Source organism: Callorhinchus milii, unplaced genomic scaffold (genome assembly GCF_018977255.1).
Source record: "Callorhinchus milii isolate IMCB2004 unplaced genomic scaffold, IMCB_Cmil_1.0 Scaffold5, whole genome shotgun sequence".
Classification (NCBI taxonomy): domain Eukaryota; kingdom Metazoa; phylum Chordata; class Chondrichthyes; order Chimaeriformes; family Callorhinchidae; genus Callorhinchus; species Callorhinchus milii.
The window spans coordinates 39,107,714-39,128,003 of record NW_024704746.1 but is presented as its reverse complement, the minus strand read 5'-3'; the positions used below and the strand labels follow the sequence as shown (position 1 = coordinate 39,128,003).

General features: G+C 39.9%; 1 protein-coding gene across 1 annotated transcript; it reads right to left on the bottom strand.

Annotated features, from left to right (window-relative positions):
• Positions 1-3,502: 3,502 nt before the first annotated feature.
• Positions 3,503-18,813, bottom strand: irak3 (interleukin-1 receptor-associated kinase 3). Its single transcript, XM_007904992.2, is given in 11 exon segments — positions 3,503-3,600; positions 4,512-5,052; positions 7,912-8,079; positions 8,198-8,260; positions 11,380-11,578; positions 12,529-12,647; positions 13,783-13,897; positions 15,252-15,316; positions 15,529-15,680; positions 16,476-16,658; positions 18,690-18,813. Coding segments are annotated over 11 exon segments (1,827 nt in total).
• Between the last annotated feature and the right edge of the window lie 1,477 nt (positions 18,814-20,290).

The following is a 20,290-nucleotide window of genomic DNA, read 5'->3' as shown; positions in this document are numbered from 1 at the left end:
AAAGGATGTGAAAAGGGTTTAGAAACCCCTGGGACATGCTCAGTAGGTTCCCAATCTTAGCAACACAATTTATATTTATATAGTGCCTTTCACACAGGGTAGTGTCTCAAAGCGCTTAACAGTGGCGGATCTTGACCCCAAACCGTGGATAGGGTGGGAGGTGACCGTAGACACTCAAAGAGGAAGGTGTGATCTGAAGACGGGCAAGGTGGAGGGATTGAGTTCCATCGTTTCGGGGCTTAGTGGCTGGAAGAAGAGCTGCCGATGGAGCAGGGGGGGACCAAGGAGTTTGATCGATAGGATGGGGAAGTTAAGCAGCTCGGAGCTGCAATGAGAAGACGTTGAAGGGAGCCAAGGAGTTTGGCTTCTGTCTTATCTACATTCCACTGCAAAACGTTGTTGCTCATCCAGGCCTTGATGTCTGACAAGCAAGAGGACAGAACATCGGTGAACCTGGGGGAGAAGTAGATTTGGGTGTCATCTGGCTACACATGGAAGTTGACCCCAAGTATGCTGATGACATCACCAATAGGAAGCATGTAAATGAGACTGAAGTGCTTTGAGACATCCTTTTGACATAAAAGGCACTCTACCAAAAGGCAAGGATTATTAGGATTATTATATCATAATTCTTGCATTTGAAGAACCTTCTCACAAGACATTTGAAAGTACTTCATGAAATATGGTGACTATTTTTGGGCCAACGTGCAGCCAATTTGCACACAGAATGTCCCACGAGCAGCCATGAAATGAATGATCGATTTCTTATTTCGAGGTCAGATTAGTCACCATAAAACATTGGACACTGGCTTAACATACTGCACTATGGGGACAGGAAGGGGAGATTGATTATACATAATGACAACATATTCTCTTGCCATATGTACTCCCTGTAAGAAATGGACAATGATGGCACAAATAAATATTAGTTTAGAATGATGATCATCTGTACATTGGTTTTATTTGAATAGTAACATAAATACACATACATTATCTTAAAATTATGCATTTTATACATGTATACTCTAGAATATAGAAGAATTAGAGGGGATCTTATCGAAACCTATAAGATCATCAAAGGGCATGATAGAGTAGATAGTGGGAGATTGTTTCCCCTGGATGGAGAAACTAAAACCAGGGGTCACAACCTTAAAATCAGAGGCCAGCCCTTTCGCACTGAGTTGAGGAAGAACTTCTTCACTCAAAGGGTGGTGAATGTATGAAACTCGCTACCTCAAAGGACTGTTGACGCTCAGTCCCTGAACATATTCCAGACTGAGATAGATTTCTTATTGCAAAAGGGATTAAGGGAATGGGGATAAGGCATTATTATTTATTATTATTATTATTATTAGGTTATTAGCTGGAGTTAGATTAGAAGATTAGCCATGATTGAATGGTGGGGCAGGCTCGAAGGGCCAAATGGCCTACTCCTGCTCCTACATGTGTATATGTTCTAGTAAGGGATTTCAGTTACTGATTTCAGTCTGAACCCAAGGGTTCTCCATGTATTCAATGAATATACATTGGTTTTCATTGTCATCATGTTTCCACCTTCCCACAAACGTATCCAAAGTGATCACTTACATGCGTCATGCACATAAACCTAATTGTTGATGCATTACACCAGGAGCATCACGTCTCAAAGTACTTAACAGGATATACTGCAAAGTGGAGTGACTGTGCACCTCGTGGGCACAAGCAGCAGCCTATTTGCGGACAGCAATGTCCCACAAATAGCCCTGCAGTGAATGATCAATTTTATTTTGGGGGTAGTTGGCTAGGTCACTAAGACATTCTTTTTAATATCTTTATGACTAGGAAGTGACATCTGTTCTTGTTTTTTCTCACTGCATGCTGAGGCTGCCAACCTATGGAATAAGATATTTAGATTAACAGAACTCACTTGATGGGTATTTACTGCTGTTGATTCATCTTCAAATATCAGACTAATGCGAAAGGGTTATTTATACACAGTCTCTGTTGGTGTCAAACATTTAAAGAGTTAAAGGCGATTCCACCACTTCCATTAAGTGCTTTTTTCCTCTCTTTAGATGTTGCCCAGATCACACATAGCCCAACGGGTTGAGCCCCTTCTTCTAGTAGTTACAACTTACATTTATATACTATTCAGTTCTGACAAAGGGTCATGGACCCGAAACGTTGACTCACTTTTCTTTCTCCATAGATGCTGCCTGACCTACTGAGTGTTCCCAGGAACCTCTGTTTTTGTTTTTACATTTATATTGTGTGTTTCACGTCAGGAGGGAATCTCAAAGCCAGTTACACAACACCACCCCCTCACCTCCCCACAAGAGGATACCAAATATATAGTCAATTCACTTTACAGTATTTTCTGTGAAGCGCTTTGAGACACCTTGAACACAAGATAAGGCGCTATATCAAATGTAAGGATTATTATTATAAGTCTTGCTCTTTCTTTCTGCTTGGCAATATCCACTGATTCAATCGCTACGATCAGGAACTTGAGGTATGTGGAGGTGCAACCATACAGAAAGCTTTCACTTTAACAGCACCTTGCTGCAACAAATGATTTCTCGGTTCCCCTTGCCCCATTTCTAAATTTTAATCATATTAATGAAACAAAAGCAGAAGTCGCTGGGAACACTCAGCAGGTCAGGCGGCATCTATGGAGAAAGAAAAGCCAATGTTTTGGGTCCACGATCCTTCGTCAGAACTTGGGCATGTTGGGAGGGAGAGGCTTTTAAGGCCTAACAGAGAGGTGGAAGGCAGGACAAGGAAGACAAAGGAGAAAATGGGTTGTGCTTGGGGACAGAACAGAGGTGTTCGACAAATCGGTCATCCAATCTAATCTGTGTTTGGTCTCCCCAATGTATTGGAGACCTCATTGTGAGCAGCGAATGCTGTAAACTACATTGGTGGTACTACATGTAAATTGCTGTCTCACTTGAAAACTGTGTTTGGGGCCAGGGATAGTGATATGGGAGGAGGTGAAAGGGCAGGTATTGTATCCCCTGCGTTGGCATGGGAAAGTGCAGAGGAGGAGAACAACTGTTGGTGGTGATGGAGGAATGAACCAGGGAGCCACAAAGGGAACAGGCCGTTCGGAACACTGAGAGGGGAGGGGAGAGAAAGATATGTTTGGTGGTTGGATCATGCTGGAGGTACCGGAAATCGCGGCAAATTATTTATTGGATGTTGAAGCTGGTGGGGTGGAAGGTAAGGACAAGGGGGACCCTCTCATGGTTCTGGGGAGAGTGGAATGGCATGAGGACAGAGGTGCGGGAAATAGGGCGGACACGGTCAAGAGCTCTGCCTTCTACAGTGGATGGGAATCCTTGTCTGATGGAAAAAGGAGGAATTTCGGTTGCTCTGGTGTGAAAAGTGGCATCGTCAGAGCAGATGCGGCAGAGGCAGAGGAACTGGGAAAAGGGAATGGAGTCTTTTAATATTAATGATTTTTTTAATATGTAAAGATAGCTTCACCTACCTTCCTAACTCAAAAATAACTCTTTGCTCTTCAGAACGCTTTGTTGTAAAGCGCAATTTTCTCCTTGAGTCATAATTTCGGTTGGTTTTCAACGATTTCAACTCTTTCAGGATCCAATAACTGGTTCCCTAAATTGAGAGATCCCATATGCCACATTACACAATGCCGAGAGACATACTATTTACAGAAAATACAAAAGAGAAAGAATGTAAAGGAACAAACCAAAAAATACTACAGATGCTGGAAATCTGAAATAAAAAGAGAAGTCGCTGGGAGATGCTGCCTGACCTGCTGAGTGTTTCCAGCGACTGTTTCAGAATGTAAAAGAAACCGATTTCCATTTTGATTTCAAAAGGATAGGACACAGTTAAAAACTGCAAATAACGGAACATTATCAAGAGCTTGAGTGCAGAACTTACATGGATGTGCCTTACTGCTCACAAGTGCTGACATTTTAATAAGTGCAAAGATGTTTGTCCCACCTACTGATGCAAAAATCTGGTGAAAGAAATAACTTTTATGTTTTATGATGTATGTATGGTGTGTATGTATGGGGGTCAGGTGAGGACAGAATCAATCTTGACTGAGATGCATCCTGCATAGTGCAGTGCTTCCTGGAATGTGGTGCCTTCCCAAATAGCCTAACACTTACTGTCTAAGGTTACAAATGAATAAAGGCCATTTGGATGAGGAAAGGAACTGGTGCCTAATGAATGACCTTGTAATCTGATAGAAGAAAAAAAGGAGGCAAAGACCTTCAGAAGGGAAAGAGAGGAGAAAAATATACACAAGTATTCACTGTTGTCAGTAAAATCACACCAAGTTTACAAACCTGTGCGTAAAATCCAATTATTGATTTAAAATGTAAAACTACAAGTTTTAAGAAATGCAATTTCAGATCTTAGGATACCAGTAGTGGATGTAATCTTTATCTGCAGTAATTGCAAGGCAGAGAATTAAATATTCTGAACGAGAATATTGGGGATTAAACAATGGTGTGACAGCAAATCACATTGATTATAGTGATCCTGTGATTTACCTCTTGTGTTTTTAATCAGCGGTTCACACAGTGGAGTGGGTCTGTCCATCAAACCATTCGCTATGCATTCCTCACATACGCTCCAAAGCTCCAGTGAGCCACAGCTGCATTCTGCCGGCTGGTTATGGGTCGAGAAGTCACCATCCTTGGGTTTGTTGCTGGTTCCTGAGGTTTGAAACCCTTGGATGCCAGTTCTCCAATTTGACATTTGGTGACTTGCCTGTGGTAACTCGCTGATGACCATGTGACTTCCAAAATCTCTGTACTTATTTTCGCTACCTATAAAAGTGACCTCAGATTGACTACATTCGTAAGGAGTCTTTAGTGGTTTTCCCTTAGACCAACTAGGACTGTGACAGTAACATGCCTCGGTAGCGCCAGTTTCAAAGATTGGAGGAAAACACAGGATCTCATCATCTTCCACAGGGATGCTGTGCTGCTGGGCATTGGACTCAGCGATGGGCTCATAGGATTTTAGTGAGTGAGGACAGTCACTCTGGAATTCTTCAACATGCTGTAAGGGCTCCAATAAGCCCAAAATCTGAACAAATAAAGTTAAATTTTGACATACAATTTTAAATGCACATAATACATTGTTACAATATAATAATATCAATCCTTGGATTTGATACAGTGCTTTGTCACTTTGTCAAGGAATATCAAATCACTTCACAGGATTTTACTGTGAAGTGTAGTGATTGTGTATTTGAAGGAAAACCAGCAGCCAATCTGTGCATAGCAATGTCTCACAAACAGCCATGGAATGAGTGATCAATTGTTGGCCAGAACACCAGTATAAACTTTCTTCTCTTTTTGAATAGTGCATTGGATTTTTAATGTCCACTTGAACAGGCAAACGGGACCTTGGTTCAACGTCTCATCCGAAAGATGGCACCTCCAATAAGTCAGCACACCCCAAGCACTGTATTGGAGTGTCAGCCTAGACTGTGAGTTTAAAGTGAGTTCAAGAGTTTAAACATTTGAATCCACAAGTGCCTGACTCAGAGATAAGAATACTACCAACTGAACAAGCCAGGTCAGAAAAGTAGACTATATTTGAATAATAGTTGAAAATACACATATTCAGGCAAATGATGAATGTATCTTCAAATAAATAAGGATTTAAAAATGCATTCCTGCTTCAGCAGTTGAAAGATAAGGTATCTGCAGTAGTACCCGATAAGGTAGTTATGATCATATAATGACAAATTATGTATACTGAATAGACCCTGGCAAATAGCAATTAATTTACCTGTTCTTTTTTCCTGTACCATTATGTGATTATTCTGAATTGCTGTCAGATCTGCTACTATTAAATAGAATGCATCAATTGTTCTTGTGAGGAAAAACTGGAATTGGCAGTTACTCAATACTTTTTTCCAAATTGAAAAATCTTTTTACTCTGATCTTAAAGCACTTTAAATACCTGTTACAAAATAAATCAGTTTGATAATAAATATAAAGAAGCCTTCTATCTCTCGTGATTGCCTGGTTTCATTTAATTGTTTAATTTTTCATTTCTACTAGTTCCATTCTTTTCCCAATTTGCTGACCCCTCACCTCTATCCTAATGCTTCCTCCTTTGTTATTTGCAGTTGTAGTGCTTACAAGAGAAACTATAGTGTCTTCATAGCTGATTATCTCTGATTTAAAAACAATTGGGCTAGAATTCCTGTTGGCATTACATGTAGGCTGTTTAGCAAAGGATGGGGAAATCTTTAGAGACCCTATCACCAATACCACAAGGTTTAATATCACTGGAATTCCAGCCAACAAGTCTCTATACTTAGCTTTCCCTTTCCTACCCCCCAACTCAGGGAAGTCAATCAGCATTATTAAGCACTTTGAGACATCCTTTCAACATGAAAGGCACTATATAAATGTGCCGGGTCATGACCCAACTGTGCAGCGCCTTGGGACGTCCTCCTGACGTGAAAGGCGCTCTATAAATGGAATCTTGTTGTTGTTGTTGTTGTTGTAAATGTATTGTCTAAGGATTTTTTTGTCTATGCAAAAGAGTGCACTAGTTTCACTCTACTGCTTACACTCACTCTCCTCTGGGTTCAAGTCCTACATTAGGACTTGAGTTCATGCTCAAGATGGCTGTTCCAGTGCAGTACTCGGGGAGCACTACATTGTTGCAGATACTGTTCTTAGGAGTACACATGAAACCAAGGACTGGTCTGTCAGTTCTTGAGGTGGATGTTTAAAGATCCATTGATAGTATTTGAAAAGAGAGGGCAGTTTCTCCCTGGGTCCTGGTGAACAATCCTCCTGAGAAATTGAGATCATTCACCTCATGGTGAGTCACATTAATTCTATCACAGTTCATGCTGTGTGCAAAATGACTTTTGCTACAAAAATGACTTGATATAAGTAGTACAGTATGAAGCACTTTGAGATATTTCAATGTAATATTTGAACATTCTGAGACACTACCCTGCAAGGAGGGCGCTATATAAGTGCAAGTTGTTGTTGTGATAAGGCAGTATAACAATGCAAGTTCCGCAGTTTTCCACACTTAAAGCTCAACAGTGTTGTAAATTCTACTTAATTCTTTAGTTATCTAGATTACAGTACTAAGCTTTTTATAATATAGTCAGATACTTGGCAGTTTTCACACAAGCAGTCTTGTGACTCCCTTCATCATATTTATATTAGAAACTCCTAGTTGGGTGACAAGATGAACAAACAATTAGGCCTGCTAATGTTTAATTAATTAACATTTAATGAAGTGCTACAGTGGCCCTTTCAATCATGAATTACAGCACTTGTGTCAGGCTGCTTTAGTGTTCTGTTTAATTGTGAGCTGAGGTTAGACAAATTACTTTAATGGAAAACGATTCAAAAGAATCCTGAATTTCAACCAACTTGGGCAATGCACATTGCATTAACCCAGTTTTTTTTTAACAAGAGATCTAAATAAAATGATTCAAAACAACAACTTGCGTTCTTTTAGCATCCTTCACGAGGTGTAGCTTCTCCGAGCACTGAACAATGGCGTAGTTTGACACCAAGCAGGGGAAAGGGAACGTAATTATGGGTACAGTCAAAGAGGAAACTCTTCAGATGCGATTTGAAGATGGGTAAAGAGGAGGCAAGATGGAGAGACTGAGGCAGGGAGTTCCAGAGGTTCGGGCATAGTGGGTGAGTTTGGGCATACTTCTGTGCATTCCCCGACCACTCACTGCACTGACATCAATCATGTGCAGTGAATGGTCGGGAAATGCACAGAAGGCTCCAGATAGCCGAGGGATGGGGCGGATAAAATGGGGTATGAGCGGGTTAGAGAAGGACCTGGACGTGTGGGAGTTTGTGCGGGAAAAAAAGGAGGAATGGGGGAGGCTTGAAAACAAATAAGACCACAAGGATTGTATTGATGAAATTAAGCTGGGCTTACCTGTGCCATTTGGGGCCTGATTTTAACATGAGATGCAGAGCATTGAACAGCAAGGTTCAACAAAGGAAGGGATATACTGTGTGGCCAGATGCCTGCACTTTGGTCCAACAATGCCAGACAACTTTCAACACCACCACTTTTCTCTGCGGTTTCCACAACCAGATTTCTCTGTGAAGCAGAAAATAAAATGGGAATTTTTTTGTTTTTTTTGAAAGAAATTGTGAATTTGACGTCTTTTTGCATCACAATAACTTTCAAATCTGTCAGATATTTTAAGAAAACTCACCAGAAAAACTGCTTTTGGAGTGTGCAGCACAACTCTTTTTCCTGTTAAAATTTCCAACATAACCTGGATAAACAAAAATAAGGCACAGCAGAATTACTAAAGTATTGCTAAAGATTGTAGTGCAAAAGGCTATACCTGTGGTACAGTATTACAATTTTTGAGTTCAAGTGATGGGTTAAAGTTCATCTGTATCTCAATGCAAGATACAATCTGTACACTACAGTGGAGAGAAATTAAATTCATTTGATTCAGCAGTCTGATGTATACAGTCATAACATCAAGACAATATTTGTCTGCTGGTATAAAGGAGTCTATAGTTATGGACCTCATAATGACGAACCTTAAATCTACGCATCATCACCAAGAAACCTAGTAATGACACTGAATGGCCTACTCCTGTTTCTATGATGTGCCTCCCCCCCACCAGTATAATTCAGTTTCGCTTCTTGCGCCAGTGTCCTGTGGACCCGAGCTATCCAAAAATGCAATACACCTCATTAACATTAAAATTAGCTTGCAAATAGATTGCCACTGACGTTAATTTCTGCATGTTGCTAATAAAACTTCTGTGTGCTTCAAAGCATCAGCCTGCTCATGGGAAATTGAAATAGCCCTTTGGACTCCAAAGTCTCGGCTCTAATAATATTCCCTTGTAATTATTCACCCATAAAGTACTTCCCCATCATTAAATCCTTTTGTTTTTTTGGTTAAGTATGTTTTTTGGTGCTGAATATGTGCGTCTGCAACTTCTTCTTTGGAACCCACAAGCCCTTATTGCAAGCTGTCTGCAGTCGCATTAAACCTCACATTGGCTTCTCCTTTAAGTAGGTCTGCCTTTTAGTGTGGTCATGTCAGAATCACTGAACTCAACCTCAAGGAAGAAGTGGCCTCAAATCTGAGGTGAAAAGGGAAAAAATGCAGACATGCAACACTAAATCCGTTGGAAAATTAAGAGAACAAATTGCTATTCTATAAAACATCTTCCCTGTGGGGTTTTGTGACTGTCTGAAAGAGCAGAATCGATAGTTCAAATCAGATGTGATCAGCAGTCACTTCCTGAGAGAGTCTCGCAGTATAATTATTTATCTTGTGTTACACTTAAGTGTGCACAGTTTGGATATGTCTTCACATTCCGGTTGATTTGTGAATTGATAGCAGAATTAAATTAATTCTAAAGATGACTGACATTTTGAATGTCACATTCAAGAAGAAACCTGACATTCAAAATCTTTGGTTTATAAAAAACCTTTTTGTTGGCCCGAAAAATATACAGTCACTTCACTTTACAGTGTATTCTGTGAAATGCTTTGAGATCTCCTCCTGACATGAAAGGTACTGTATAAAATGTAAGGATTTTTTTTCAGATTAAACTCCTAATTTTGTTTTGTTTTTTGCCCCAGACTCCCCAGGGCAAGCAATATCTGCCAACAACTGCAGTAGAAATCCATTATGATGCGCTTTGTTATAAGATGGGTTCACTTTGTAGTGTGGACCATAGCATTTATTTACCCCCAAACTCTAAATAGGTGTACCGGCTCCATTGGAGCTCCAAAAACACCAGCCGCCATGTGAGAAGCCATAAAAAGCTGACTTTCGGGTCATCTTGTTGTCACCAATGTCACATCCTATGATCTACGCATTTGTGTTGCTAAAGATTTTGCAATGTTTTGAAATGCCTTTCTGTCTACATCCTCTTTTTGCCCCAGATTCTATTGTATTTATATCTGTCCTTTAAGTATTTACTGGCACAATGACACAGATTTTTAAAATAATCCTATTCTCCCGAGTAGAAGAATCTATTGCACATTAATGGACAGATGCTGTAATTCATCATTGCCAATGGGACAGTTAGTCTGTGGACAGGAACTAACTGTACCAATGGATTGGAGGCATGAAGTCATCCCTGCTGATGTATCTCTGCAAGCCAAAACCCTAATGAGTAGAATAGGGAGGCCCAAGCTGGACAAGCAGCGGGAAAGTTTGTCATACAGCAATATCAATAGCAAGCTATGCAGTTTTAGCTGGTTAGAATCCAGCAGTGCCCCAATGCACACTCTGGGGTCCTCAAGCCTTGGCTCTTGCCAACCTGCGCCTAATACTTTCCAGAATTAGGTAAGCAGGATGTGTCCCTCCAGGGAGAGAGTGCACATTCCATTCCAACAATCTATTTCTGGGATGTGTAGGTGGGTTGAATGGAAATCTCAGTCTGGTTTGGATATTCTTAGGCATGCTGATGGGTTTCCACATGTATCAGACACTTGGCTGACCCCCAAAAATCTCACTGTCTACAGAGAATCAACTTAAGAACGTAACCTTGTAACCTTGCTTTTTATCTTCAAACGTTTCAAATAGAAACGGCCTGCTTTTCATTAACCCTTTGAGCTGCTCAACAATCTTTTAAAGTTTGTAAAATAAACATAATAATAACCCTTGCATTTTATATAGCACTTTTCATGTCTTCTAGAAGTCACAAAGCGCTTCACAGAATATACTGTAAAGTGAACTGACTATATTTGTGGGCGAAACGCAACAGTTAATTACGTACAGCAGTGTCCCACAAACAGCCGTGGATTGAGTCACCAAATTATTATTGTCTTTTTTGAGGGATTATTATACCCGGAAAAGCGATCCGCCAATCACTAACAACTGGGTTCCTATTTACTGCTCGGTAAACAGAGACGTGTGGAGTAAGGGAACCTGCCCGACATTTCACCCTGCCAGGAATAGAACCCAGGTCTAGCTTGCGAGACGAGTGCTTTAACCACTGAGCTATAGCACTCCACATAGATTTAGTTAGGGGAAAGTACAGGACCACACATTTGCTTAGAATATCTTTTTATACAAAAAATAACCCAGAATTTTGTACACAAAATGTCAAACCAGATTGCACAAGACTACAACTATTTTCAGTGGGTGGAATGTGTGATTACGAATGAGTACATATGAACATTTTCTAGACAAATATTATTTTAAAGTTGGGAGCAGGTTTATTTTTGTTCGCTAGAAATAATTCTTTCTTTACCTTCACTTGCTGGGAACCTATCCTTCAGTGATCCAGACTGCCTGATAATTATAGTAGCTGACAGATTCTGTTCCGACAACTGACCTTACTTTTAATCTACATGTTGTTAAAGCTGCATATCACTTCTCAGAGCCTTTCATTTACAAAGGTTTAAACTTACCACCCCAAAGCTGTAGACGTCCACTTTGGTGGAAAGTTTCCCATGGCGTAGGTACTCCTCAGGTAGATATCCTATGATCCTGGAGGTCCTAACATCCATGCTGATTGTGTGATTCTGATTGACAGAGTGTGGCCTCAGACAGGCCAACCCAAAGTCAGACAGCTTGGGTTGAAGCTCCTCATCGAGCAGCACGTTTGCGCTGTAATTATAATAAGAATTAAAATCCTTGCATTTGATATAGCATCTTATGCCACGTTTCAAAGCGTTCTCACAGAATATATTATGAAGTGATTTGATTGTGTGCGAACACAGCAGCAAATTTGCAGCAGAGGTGCTACCAATTGAGCCAGATTGATTGTATCAGTGGACCTGACAAGACCTGACTGTGAGCACCACTGCTGCGCACTGGGAGGAAACAGGTTTCTTATTCTAACAAAGAAGGAATGGCTGAGCAGTAGAGTTTATTGAGCACCTAATTTTTACTTTTATATTTTTGGGGGAATTATTGAACTACTTGATTGATTGAATCCCATTTGTGTTATAGGATGGAAACTTAAAAATGATTTATAGATCAATGCTTTAAAGTTTTTTTTAATAATGCATCCCTGCTCCCATTGTGACAAACTAAATTAATAGGAACACAGGAATGGAAAAGGTCCAACTGTTTAGTCTCCAAAGCACAAAAAAAACATGTCTCATTAATAAACCAGCCAGGATGATTAAGAATCCAAAATGTCTTTGATTACTGCAGACTTGCATGGATTTTTTCTACTTGTATCTTCTTAGAACCTCTCCCCTCCCCAGCCCAGGCCTCCAGTAGGATGGGCTTCAGTCAAGGTATTCATTCTATCAATTTGAAAAGGATGAAGGACTGGTTGAAGCCATTGGGATTCAAATCCTAAGACCAATGTGCAACTGATTGAGTTGTGTGGTTTGATATGAAGACTACCACTTTGAAAGATATGAAAGTCCATTAATTGCACTCACAATGCAGCAATGAAAGTACATATTCACTTCACTTGTGGATGTAACAAGCGCACTGGAAATGTTAAATCAATAGGGATTAGTTTAACTGCTTACATAGTGTCCCCCTGCGCAACTGGCTGAATGATCTCTATAATCTCTGAAAGATGGTAGAACTTCTGTTACCTTGTAATGTTTCCACAAATGACTGTGCAAGGCTGCGCTGTGTGCAAATACTGTATAGCTCTTGCTAGTCCCGTGATAATCTGGAGCCGGATTGACCAAGCAAGGGGTGCAGTATGACCCTGCAATGAAAATATATCAGTTTGGTTGTTTTGTAATGTCTAACTGACCTCCTTCAAATAACAGTATGGACAAACGCTGCACAGAATTGATTTGCTTTGCAACATAAATGTAGTCGGAATTGCCAGAATTTCAAGTACATTTTTGTGCAAAGCAAATAAATGTGTCTTGCCTGCTTCCTCCTTACAACAGCACAATGCTATGTTTACATTTGTTCACAAACATGGTGAAGATAATTTCAGTGCAGCAATGCCATCAGATTTAATCCAATATTTTAGCCACTCTGGCTGCTTTGATTATATAATACAATACAAAATCACATTTGTAAAGCACCTTTTCCCATCAGAAGGACATCCCAGTGCACTGAACAGTCAGGGATTAGGGATCAGGATTACCACACAAAACCACCCTTGATTTGTCATTGAAATTTTTCCGAGCATAGAACTATTGTTCAGTGTACATTATAAAGGGGAATGGTGAAAAGGGCAGGTAAATTAGACTGAAACAATTGCTCTTTAAAAGAGAAAGCACAGACATGGTGGGCCGAAAGGCCTTCTTCTGTGTTGTAAACTTCTAGAGGTCTCTGATTCCAAATATCTTGTATTTGAACATTGATTCACATTTACAAACTCTCTGTTCTACTTACAACAGTAGTAAAGTTAACTGCTGAGTACAATTCCACAAGCACCTAGGTACAGGCACCTTTCCTCAGTTAAATGAGGTGTGTTAAATTGGACCAATCTATTTTTCACTGGCCAGTAAATAAATGGTATAAATACAAGGTTATTGTAAAAAAAAGTATTGGGACCAGTGGTTGAAGTGGAAATAAAATAAATATTTTAAATATAAAGGAGAATATGCAATGGGCAGGGGAATAGGACTAAATGGATAACTCTTTCAGAGAGTCAGTGTAGGCTGAATGACCTTCTATGCTGCAAAAATTATATGATTCTATATTTTGGATGTATATTTCTTAATATAGAATTACGTAGATTACATGTAATTATAGATTTCATATAATTCCCATGTCCTGGATTCTCCATTTTTATGCTTCAGGAGGCAGCAGAGCATGTTTTGATCTTTGTCTTATAACAAACATACTTTATTCATGACGACCATACGTGGTTGCTGTCTTACCAAACAATTCAGCCTGTCCAGGAGGGATCCATTCTTCATGTAATTGTATGCCAAACAGTACTTGTCATTCTCTGAACAATACCCAGCCAGTTCAAGAATATTGGGATGATGAAACCTTGGTATAGAATTCAAAAATGAAAGTTCAGAAATGTCAAGCTGAAATTAAAAGCAGAATCAGCAAGAGCATAAACATCATTTATCACTTCCAGCCTGGCTGAGATGAGCTAACTCAGCACGAACCCTAGTTTGAATTTGTGGCTTTCCAGTATGTATAACAGTCTAATATTCACCATGTGTATACACAGCTTTATGATGGACAGTATTGTTCAAATATATGTGCACACAGGGAATTACAGGTCCACTAATTTGCCTACAAAATACACAGTCACTTCATTTTACAGCAGTTACCAATGAAATGCCTTGAGATGTTTCAGTGAAACACAATACACACCATATAACATGCACTATATAAAATATTAATTAACAACAAATGAAAATTCTTAATTTCATTGTTGTTAAATTGCATAATAATAGGGTCCTATAATTCCATCTGTCCATATAGTGCATAATACAATTAAACACATAATAATAATAATCTTTATATCGGATATTGTGCCTTTCACATCTCAAAATGCTTCACAGGATATACTGTAAAGTGCAATGACTGTGTATTTTGTGGGAGAAAGTGGTAGCCAATTTATGCATAGCGATGTCCCACAAACAATAATAATCCTTGCATTTGGTTCAGCACCTTATCACGTCACCATAAAGTGAACGCCCAACTTTTATTATTTGGCAGATAGTTGGCCAGGCACTGGGAGAAACTCCCTTCTCTTTTAAAATATTGGGATCTTTAACATCCACCTGAAAGGGCAGATAGGCATCAGTTTAACATCTAATGTGAAAGACAGCACTTTTAACAATGCAGCATGGCCCAGCATTGCATTGGAGTGTCAGCCAAGACTATATAAGTTCCAAGTCCTGATGTGGAGCTTTAACCCGCAATGTTCTGACTCAGAGGCAAGAGTGCTGCCAACTGAGTCAGGCTGACACGCATATAGTGCATACTAGATTCTGTTGGTTAGTGCTGCGGGGGGTGTTTATGCCCAGTAGGCCTTAGCAAGAAGCTTTTGTGTAGAGTTTTAGTCGTTCCCTCTTTTAGTTTTTTTCAGATCCATTCTCCAGTACAGAAGACAATCGGCTTCTTTGCTTCTTTGCTCTTCAACCATCTACTTGAAAGTGTTGACAATAGGTGAGGATAACTCACCTTCCGATTGATCTCTTTCTCCTGAAGTAGCACCTCATTTCACTCTGTGCTAGTTTTCTTAGCAATGGCTCTGCCATTCCATGCTGTGCTGTGAAGCCCAGCCAACTATCCATTTATGATCATATTTAAATTAGCAGATTTTGTGTCGAGAAATTCATATAAAATGCAAAACACATAATTGGAATAATTGTGCGTTACTTACAAACGTAACACTTCAATTTCTGACAGGAAACATTTCCACTGCGTTTTCCATTCAGCACTTCCTTCCTGCAAAAAGTCAGACAATACTTATAAGTAATGTCACTTCCACTGTACGCAATGCTTTACATTGACATTTATATTGACATGGATTGTTTCCTGTTTTTCTTTCATGTTACAATTTTCTTTCTTTAAATCACAGACTTATATTTGGGCTCTATTCTATTAACCCCCCTCCACATGACCAACATTCAAACTTCTCCTCAGAGATCCCAATTTACCTGTTGGAAGACCTTTACTGCAAAAATCTTGTTCTGAATGACTGTTTTGTACACCTCAGAAAACGCTCCCTCCCCAATCTTAAAATCATGGTGAAAATTCCTGGTTGCCAGAGCAATATCTTCATAAGTGAATAAAGAGCGGGGTTTTACATCTGCAGGGAATAAATACAGAGCGAAAGAGAGAAATTAATAAACCTATGTACATTTTCATATTTTAATCTGAATCACTTACCGTAAAATGGGCATAATCCACTTCAAACATTGAATTAATACAGACCAACAGATGCAGGGATCTATTCATTTGAATAGTTAGCTTTGTTTCACAAATGGTGTGTACTTTAATAGGAAGGTGAGGCTTTAGGGATAGCTCTACACTATGCGCAGGGACAAAACAACAAACAGCACACTGCATTGAAGGATGTGCAGTGCATGTGGTTTCCCCACATTGCACGTTTTGATGGTGCTCAATTTTAAAGCCATTTATTATTTATTCTGATTAGTTGGTAGTCAGGTCAAGATTTACAAACTCATGGGAATTAAGCTTTTTACATGTTTGGCCATGTTTTGCACATCTCCAGCCTGCTTAGTGCTTTTATTTGCTTTTGCATTCTGTTTCTTGTTAAACAGACATTTGTCACACTTCCTTCACATCTACAAAACCTTCAGAGTTTAATTCTGAGTCAGAGCTGACACTTCATTAGTAATATTAGTTCAACTGCAATACTTCCTGTTCGATAAAATAGTAAACCATCAATAATACTGAATGTGATTCCAGAGTTTGATTTTGCACATTTTTATTAATAAATAATAATCTTTGCTTTTGATATGGCGATTTATCACATCATTGAGAGGTCTCAAAGCGCTTCACAGAATATATTGTAAAGTGAATTTACTGTTTTTTATGGGCGAAATTGGATCATTTGTAAAATAAAAAGCCGCAATCTTACCTTTCTGAACGAACAAATGTATAGCTCTCTGTTGATCCATATCATGAAGAAGTTGCAGGAGATCACCAACTGTTTTATTCTTGAGTCCCCACATCCAGAGCAACTCCCCAGTCCGACTTTTCCCTTGTTCCGCGAACCGCTCAATGGTTCTGAACTCAAGCCAGTCGGTGGAGATCCGTTCAGCTGTTGAAAACCAGTATGCATTGTTATTGGATACAGGAAAAATATAAGGGGGCATCTAACAATTCAATCTACACAATTATTATAATAATGTATTAATAATAATTCTTGCATTTGATATAGCGCCTTATCACGTCTTCACAGGATATACTGTAAATTGGATTGACTGTGTATTTTGTGGGTGAAAAGCGGCAGCCAATTGTGCACAGTGATTGTCCCACAAAAAGCCATGGAGTGAGTGACCAATTTTATTTGGGGGAATTGTTGGCCAGGACCCCGTGAGCAACTTCTTTCTCTTTTTGAACAGGGCCATGGGATCTTTAACATCCACCTGAACAGGCAGATAAGACCTCGGTTTTTAAAGTCGCATTCGAAGGACTGCACCTCCGACAATAACACACCTCAGCACTGAATTGGAGTATCAGTTTAGACTATGTAATTCGAAGTCCCGATGTGGGGCTTGAACCTTCTGATTCAGAGGCGAAAGTGCTACCAGTGAGCCAGGTTGACACACAATCACATTATTCTTATGCTATCTGTGCATCACGTTACCATTTGTCCCATTAACATGTATCTGAATTACTATCTTACATTAGGAATTTAACTCTACAACAAAACTTTACATCTTAGGGAGTATGATAGAAAGCTTGTAACTGCTTATTAATAATGCCCCTGGCCTGGCCCAGTTGGTAGTCCTCTTGTTTCTATGTCAGAACATTGCGCATCCAAGCCTCATGTCAGGATTTTGATCTCACAGATTACACTGACACTCCAAAGCAGTACTGGGGTGCGCTGCATTATTGCAAAATGTCTCCATGCATTTCAGGTAATTGCTGTTGAGTGTAGTGACAGTAGACAAATGCATAATAAATGTAAGGATTATTAAGATGCAGCATAATAATATATTAATTAAGAGAAAGCTGGCCAATTTTGTAAAAATGTCATAAAATAGGTATTTCTGTTCCGGGTATTCTGATTGATCAAACTGAGGAATTTAGCAATCTGATGCTCTCTATTTTCTATCTTCAGGGCATGAAACTGTTGTGGTTGAGGAGCCTGAGCGATCTATTGCTGTGGTGAAATCGGGGAGTGGGTGGGGGCTTCCTCAAGTTGGCTTCTCATATCCTGTTGCACCAGCTTGACATCCTATGACCTCTGAGTACTTGTTTTACATTTAATCCAGAGGTTGATCCAGCAATACTGCTTCCCCAACGGATCAAATTCAAGCTCCTCACATTCAAATCCATCCACAGCTTCACCCCACCTCCACCTCTGCCAACTTCTGCCACTCCACTGACCCGGACCTTTCCACACAGTAAAAAATAGTTGGGATTGAGCAAGATCGCAATCCACCGCAAAATCTTTACAGTACATCCATACAATAATAATCCTTCCAAAAACCAAAAACAATAATTAAATTGGTCAGTTTCAATCTACGACTGTTTGTGGGACATTGCTGTGCGCAATTGGCTGCCGCGTTCGCCCACAAATATACAGTCAATTCACTTTACAGTGTGTTCTGTGAAGCGCTTTGGGACGTCCTCCCGACGTGAAGAGCGCGATATCAAATGCAAGGATTATTATTATTATTATAAGCACTTCACCTTCTGAGTTGACTGCAATCTAATCCTAGTCAAAGCCCATCTATACACACACGGGGGGGAGGGGGGGGGGGGCATCGTTATTTAACCCTAACTTATCATCACCTAAATAGATACCTCTGGGTGCAAGTTATTTAATATTAAAACAGTTCTGCCCCAAAGGGTCATTCACTGACTGCCACCGTGCGATGATATCGACACAATCTCTGGTGGGTGCAAAGGGGAAGAAAAAAAAAATCTGTGAGCACAGAGACGGGAGAGTTACTTTGGTGTCACTCTCAGCGACTGAAGCGCATTTATTTAGGAGACGCTTTTGGTTTGTGCACTGTGAGATCGGAACAACCGCAGTGGCCAAAACGCCCCCAAAAGAAGCTGTCGGTGCAAAAGCTGCAGCTAAAAAAAAAATAATAATAATAATGTTGCAAACGCTTACCCAGTCCTCGCCACCCCAAGGACCCGTCGTGACTGTCCATAATCTGGCACAACTTTTCCATCAGGGAGGGAGCCACGTCCAAAATAGGAGTCGATGCCGAGAAAGAAGGTTTCATTCCTGACATCTCGAGAGAGAGAGAGAGACAGAGAGAGAGAGAGAAAGAGAGAAAGAGAGAGAGAAAAAAAAAGTGTTCTGGGTCTGCGATCTCCTCTCTCTCGGATCGCCCTTAAGAAGGGGGTGAATCGAGTTGATGAGAGGCGTCACACGTCGTTGCACAAGAAAAGAGATCGTCAAAAGGAATTTCCCCCAAATGCAGTCATATTCAAATGATTTCCCAGCCCTTGTGCGTAAAACTGTCAGCCCGGACTCGAGAGTAAGAAAACTTTTACAGGGATTTTTTTTTGATCATCATCATCATCATCATCATCATCATCAAAAAAAAATCAGTGAGGTTTCAGCACACGATTTTTCCAAACAGATTTTCTTTTTTAAAAAAAAATACATTTTTTTAAATAAATCAATACGTGGGACTTGTGCAGCACTGGTACCTCTGCTGTTATTATTATTATTAATTATTATTATTAATAATAATAATAATCCTTGCCTTTGATACAGCACCCCGCCACTTTGGCAGGATGTCTGTCTTAAGAGTTAAAGCGTCTCACAGGATTTTTGCGGTGAAGTGTTGCTGTGACTGTGTCTTTTGTAAGCAATCAATAGCATCCGATTTGCATACAGTAAGTAATGTGCCATAAACACCAACAACAACAACAAGATTCCATTTATAGAGCGCCTTTCACGTCGGGAGCACGCACCAAGGCGCTGAAACAGCCTTGAAGTGAATAACCCCAATTTTATTTGGGGTTTATTGACCAGAATAGTGCCATGGGTCTTTAACGTCCACCTGTAACTTGATTTAACGTCTCATCCAAAGGACAACATCTCCAGCAATGCACTGTAAGGCTGCACTGTATTGGAGGGTCAGCCTTGATTCTGTTGAGCTCAAAGTCCTGATGTGAGACTTCAACCCAAAACCTTCTGACTCGCAAGTTTAGTGCAGCCCACTCAGCCACATACTGAGGCATCATTCTGTGTGTAATTACAGTGTTCTCAATGTTTCTACACTTGTGTAGAAAAAAGAAACCAGACACCTGAACTCCCTTCTCCCACCACCTAAGTTGCTGCACAGATGTGGAAAGATTGACAACATTGTGATGCACACATGATGATGCCTCATTTAAATACTGTATGTATGTGCTTAATATATGTATGCTAATACAGACACAATTTCTGTCTGTCCGCCAAAAACGAAATATCCGATTGACGTAGAGACATGTTTTATACCTCATCGGAAAGGTCTTCGTTGGGCATTTTTTCTGGGGGGAATCTCCTATCATTGATCAGCTATATTAAAAAAATTCTTTAATTAAGCTTACAAAAAGGTATGTATGGTATTCTGCAACAAAGTAGCAACAGGGGTCATACACCTTTCTAGAGAGATACATCTATAGTAATAAAGACAAAATCTCTGGATGTGTGAATGTCTAACTGATTGACATAGAGACACCAACAGGAGTCCTCCCAAGCAAGAATCTTCCAAC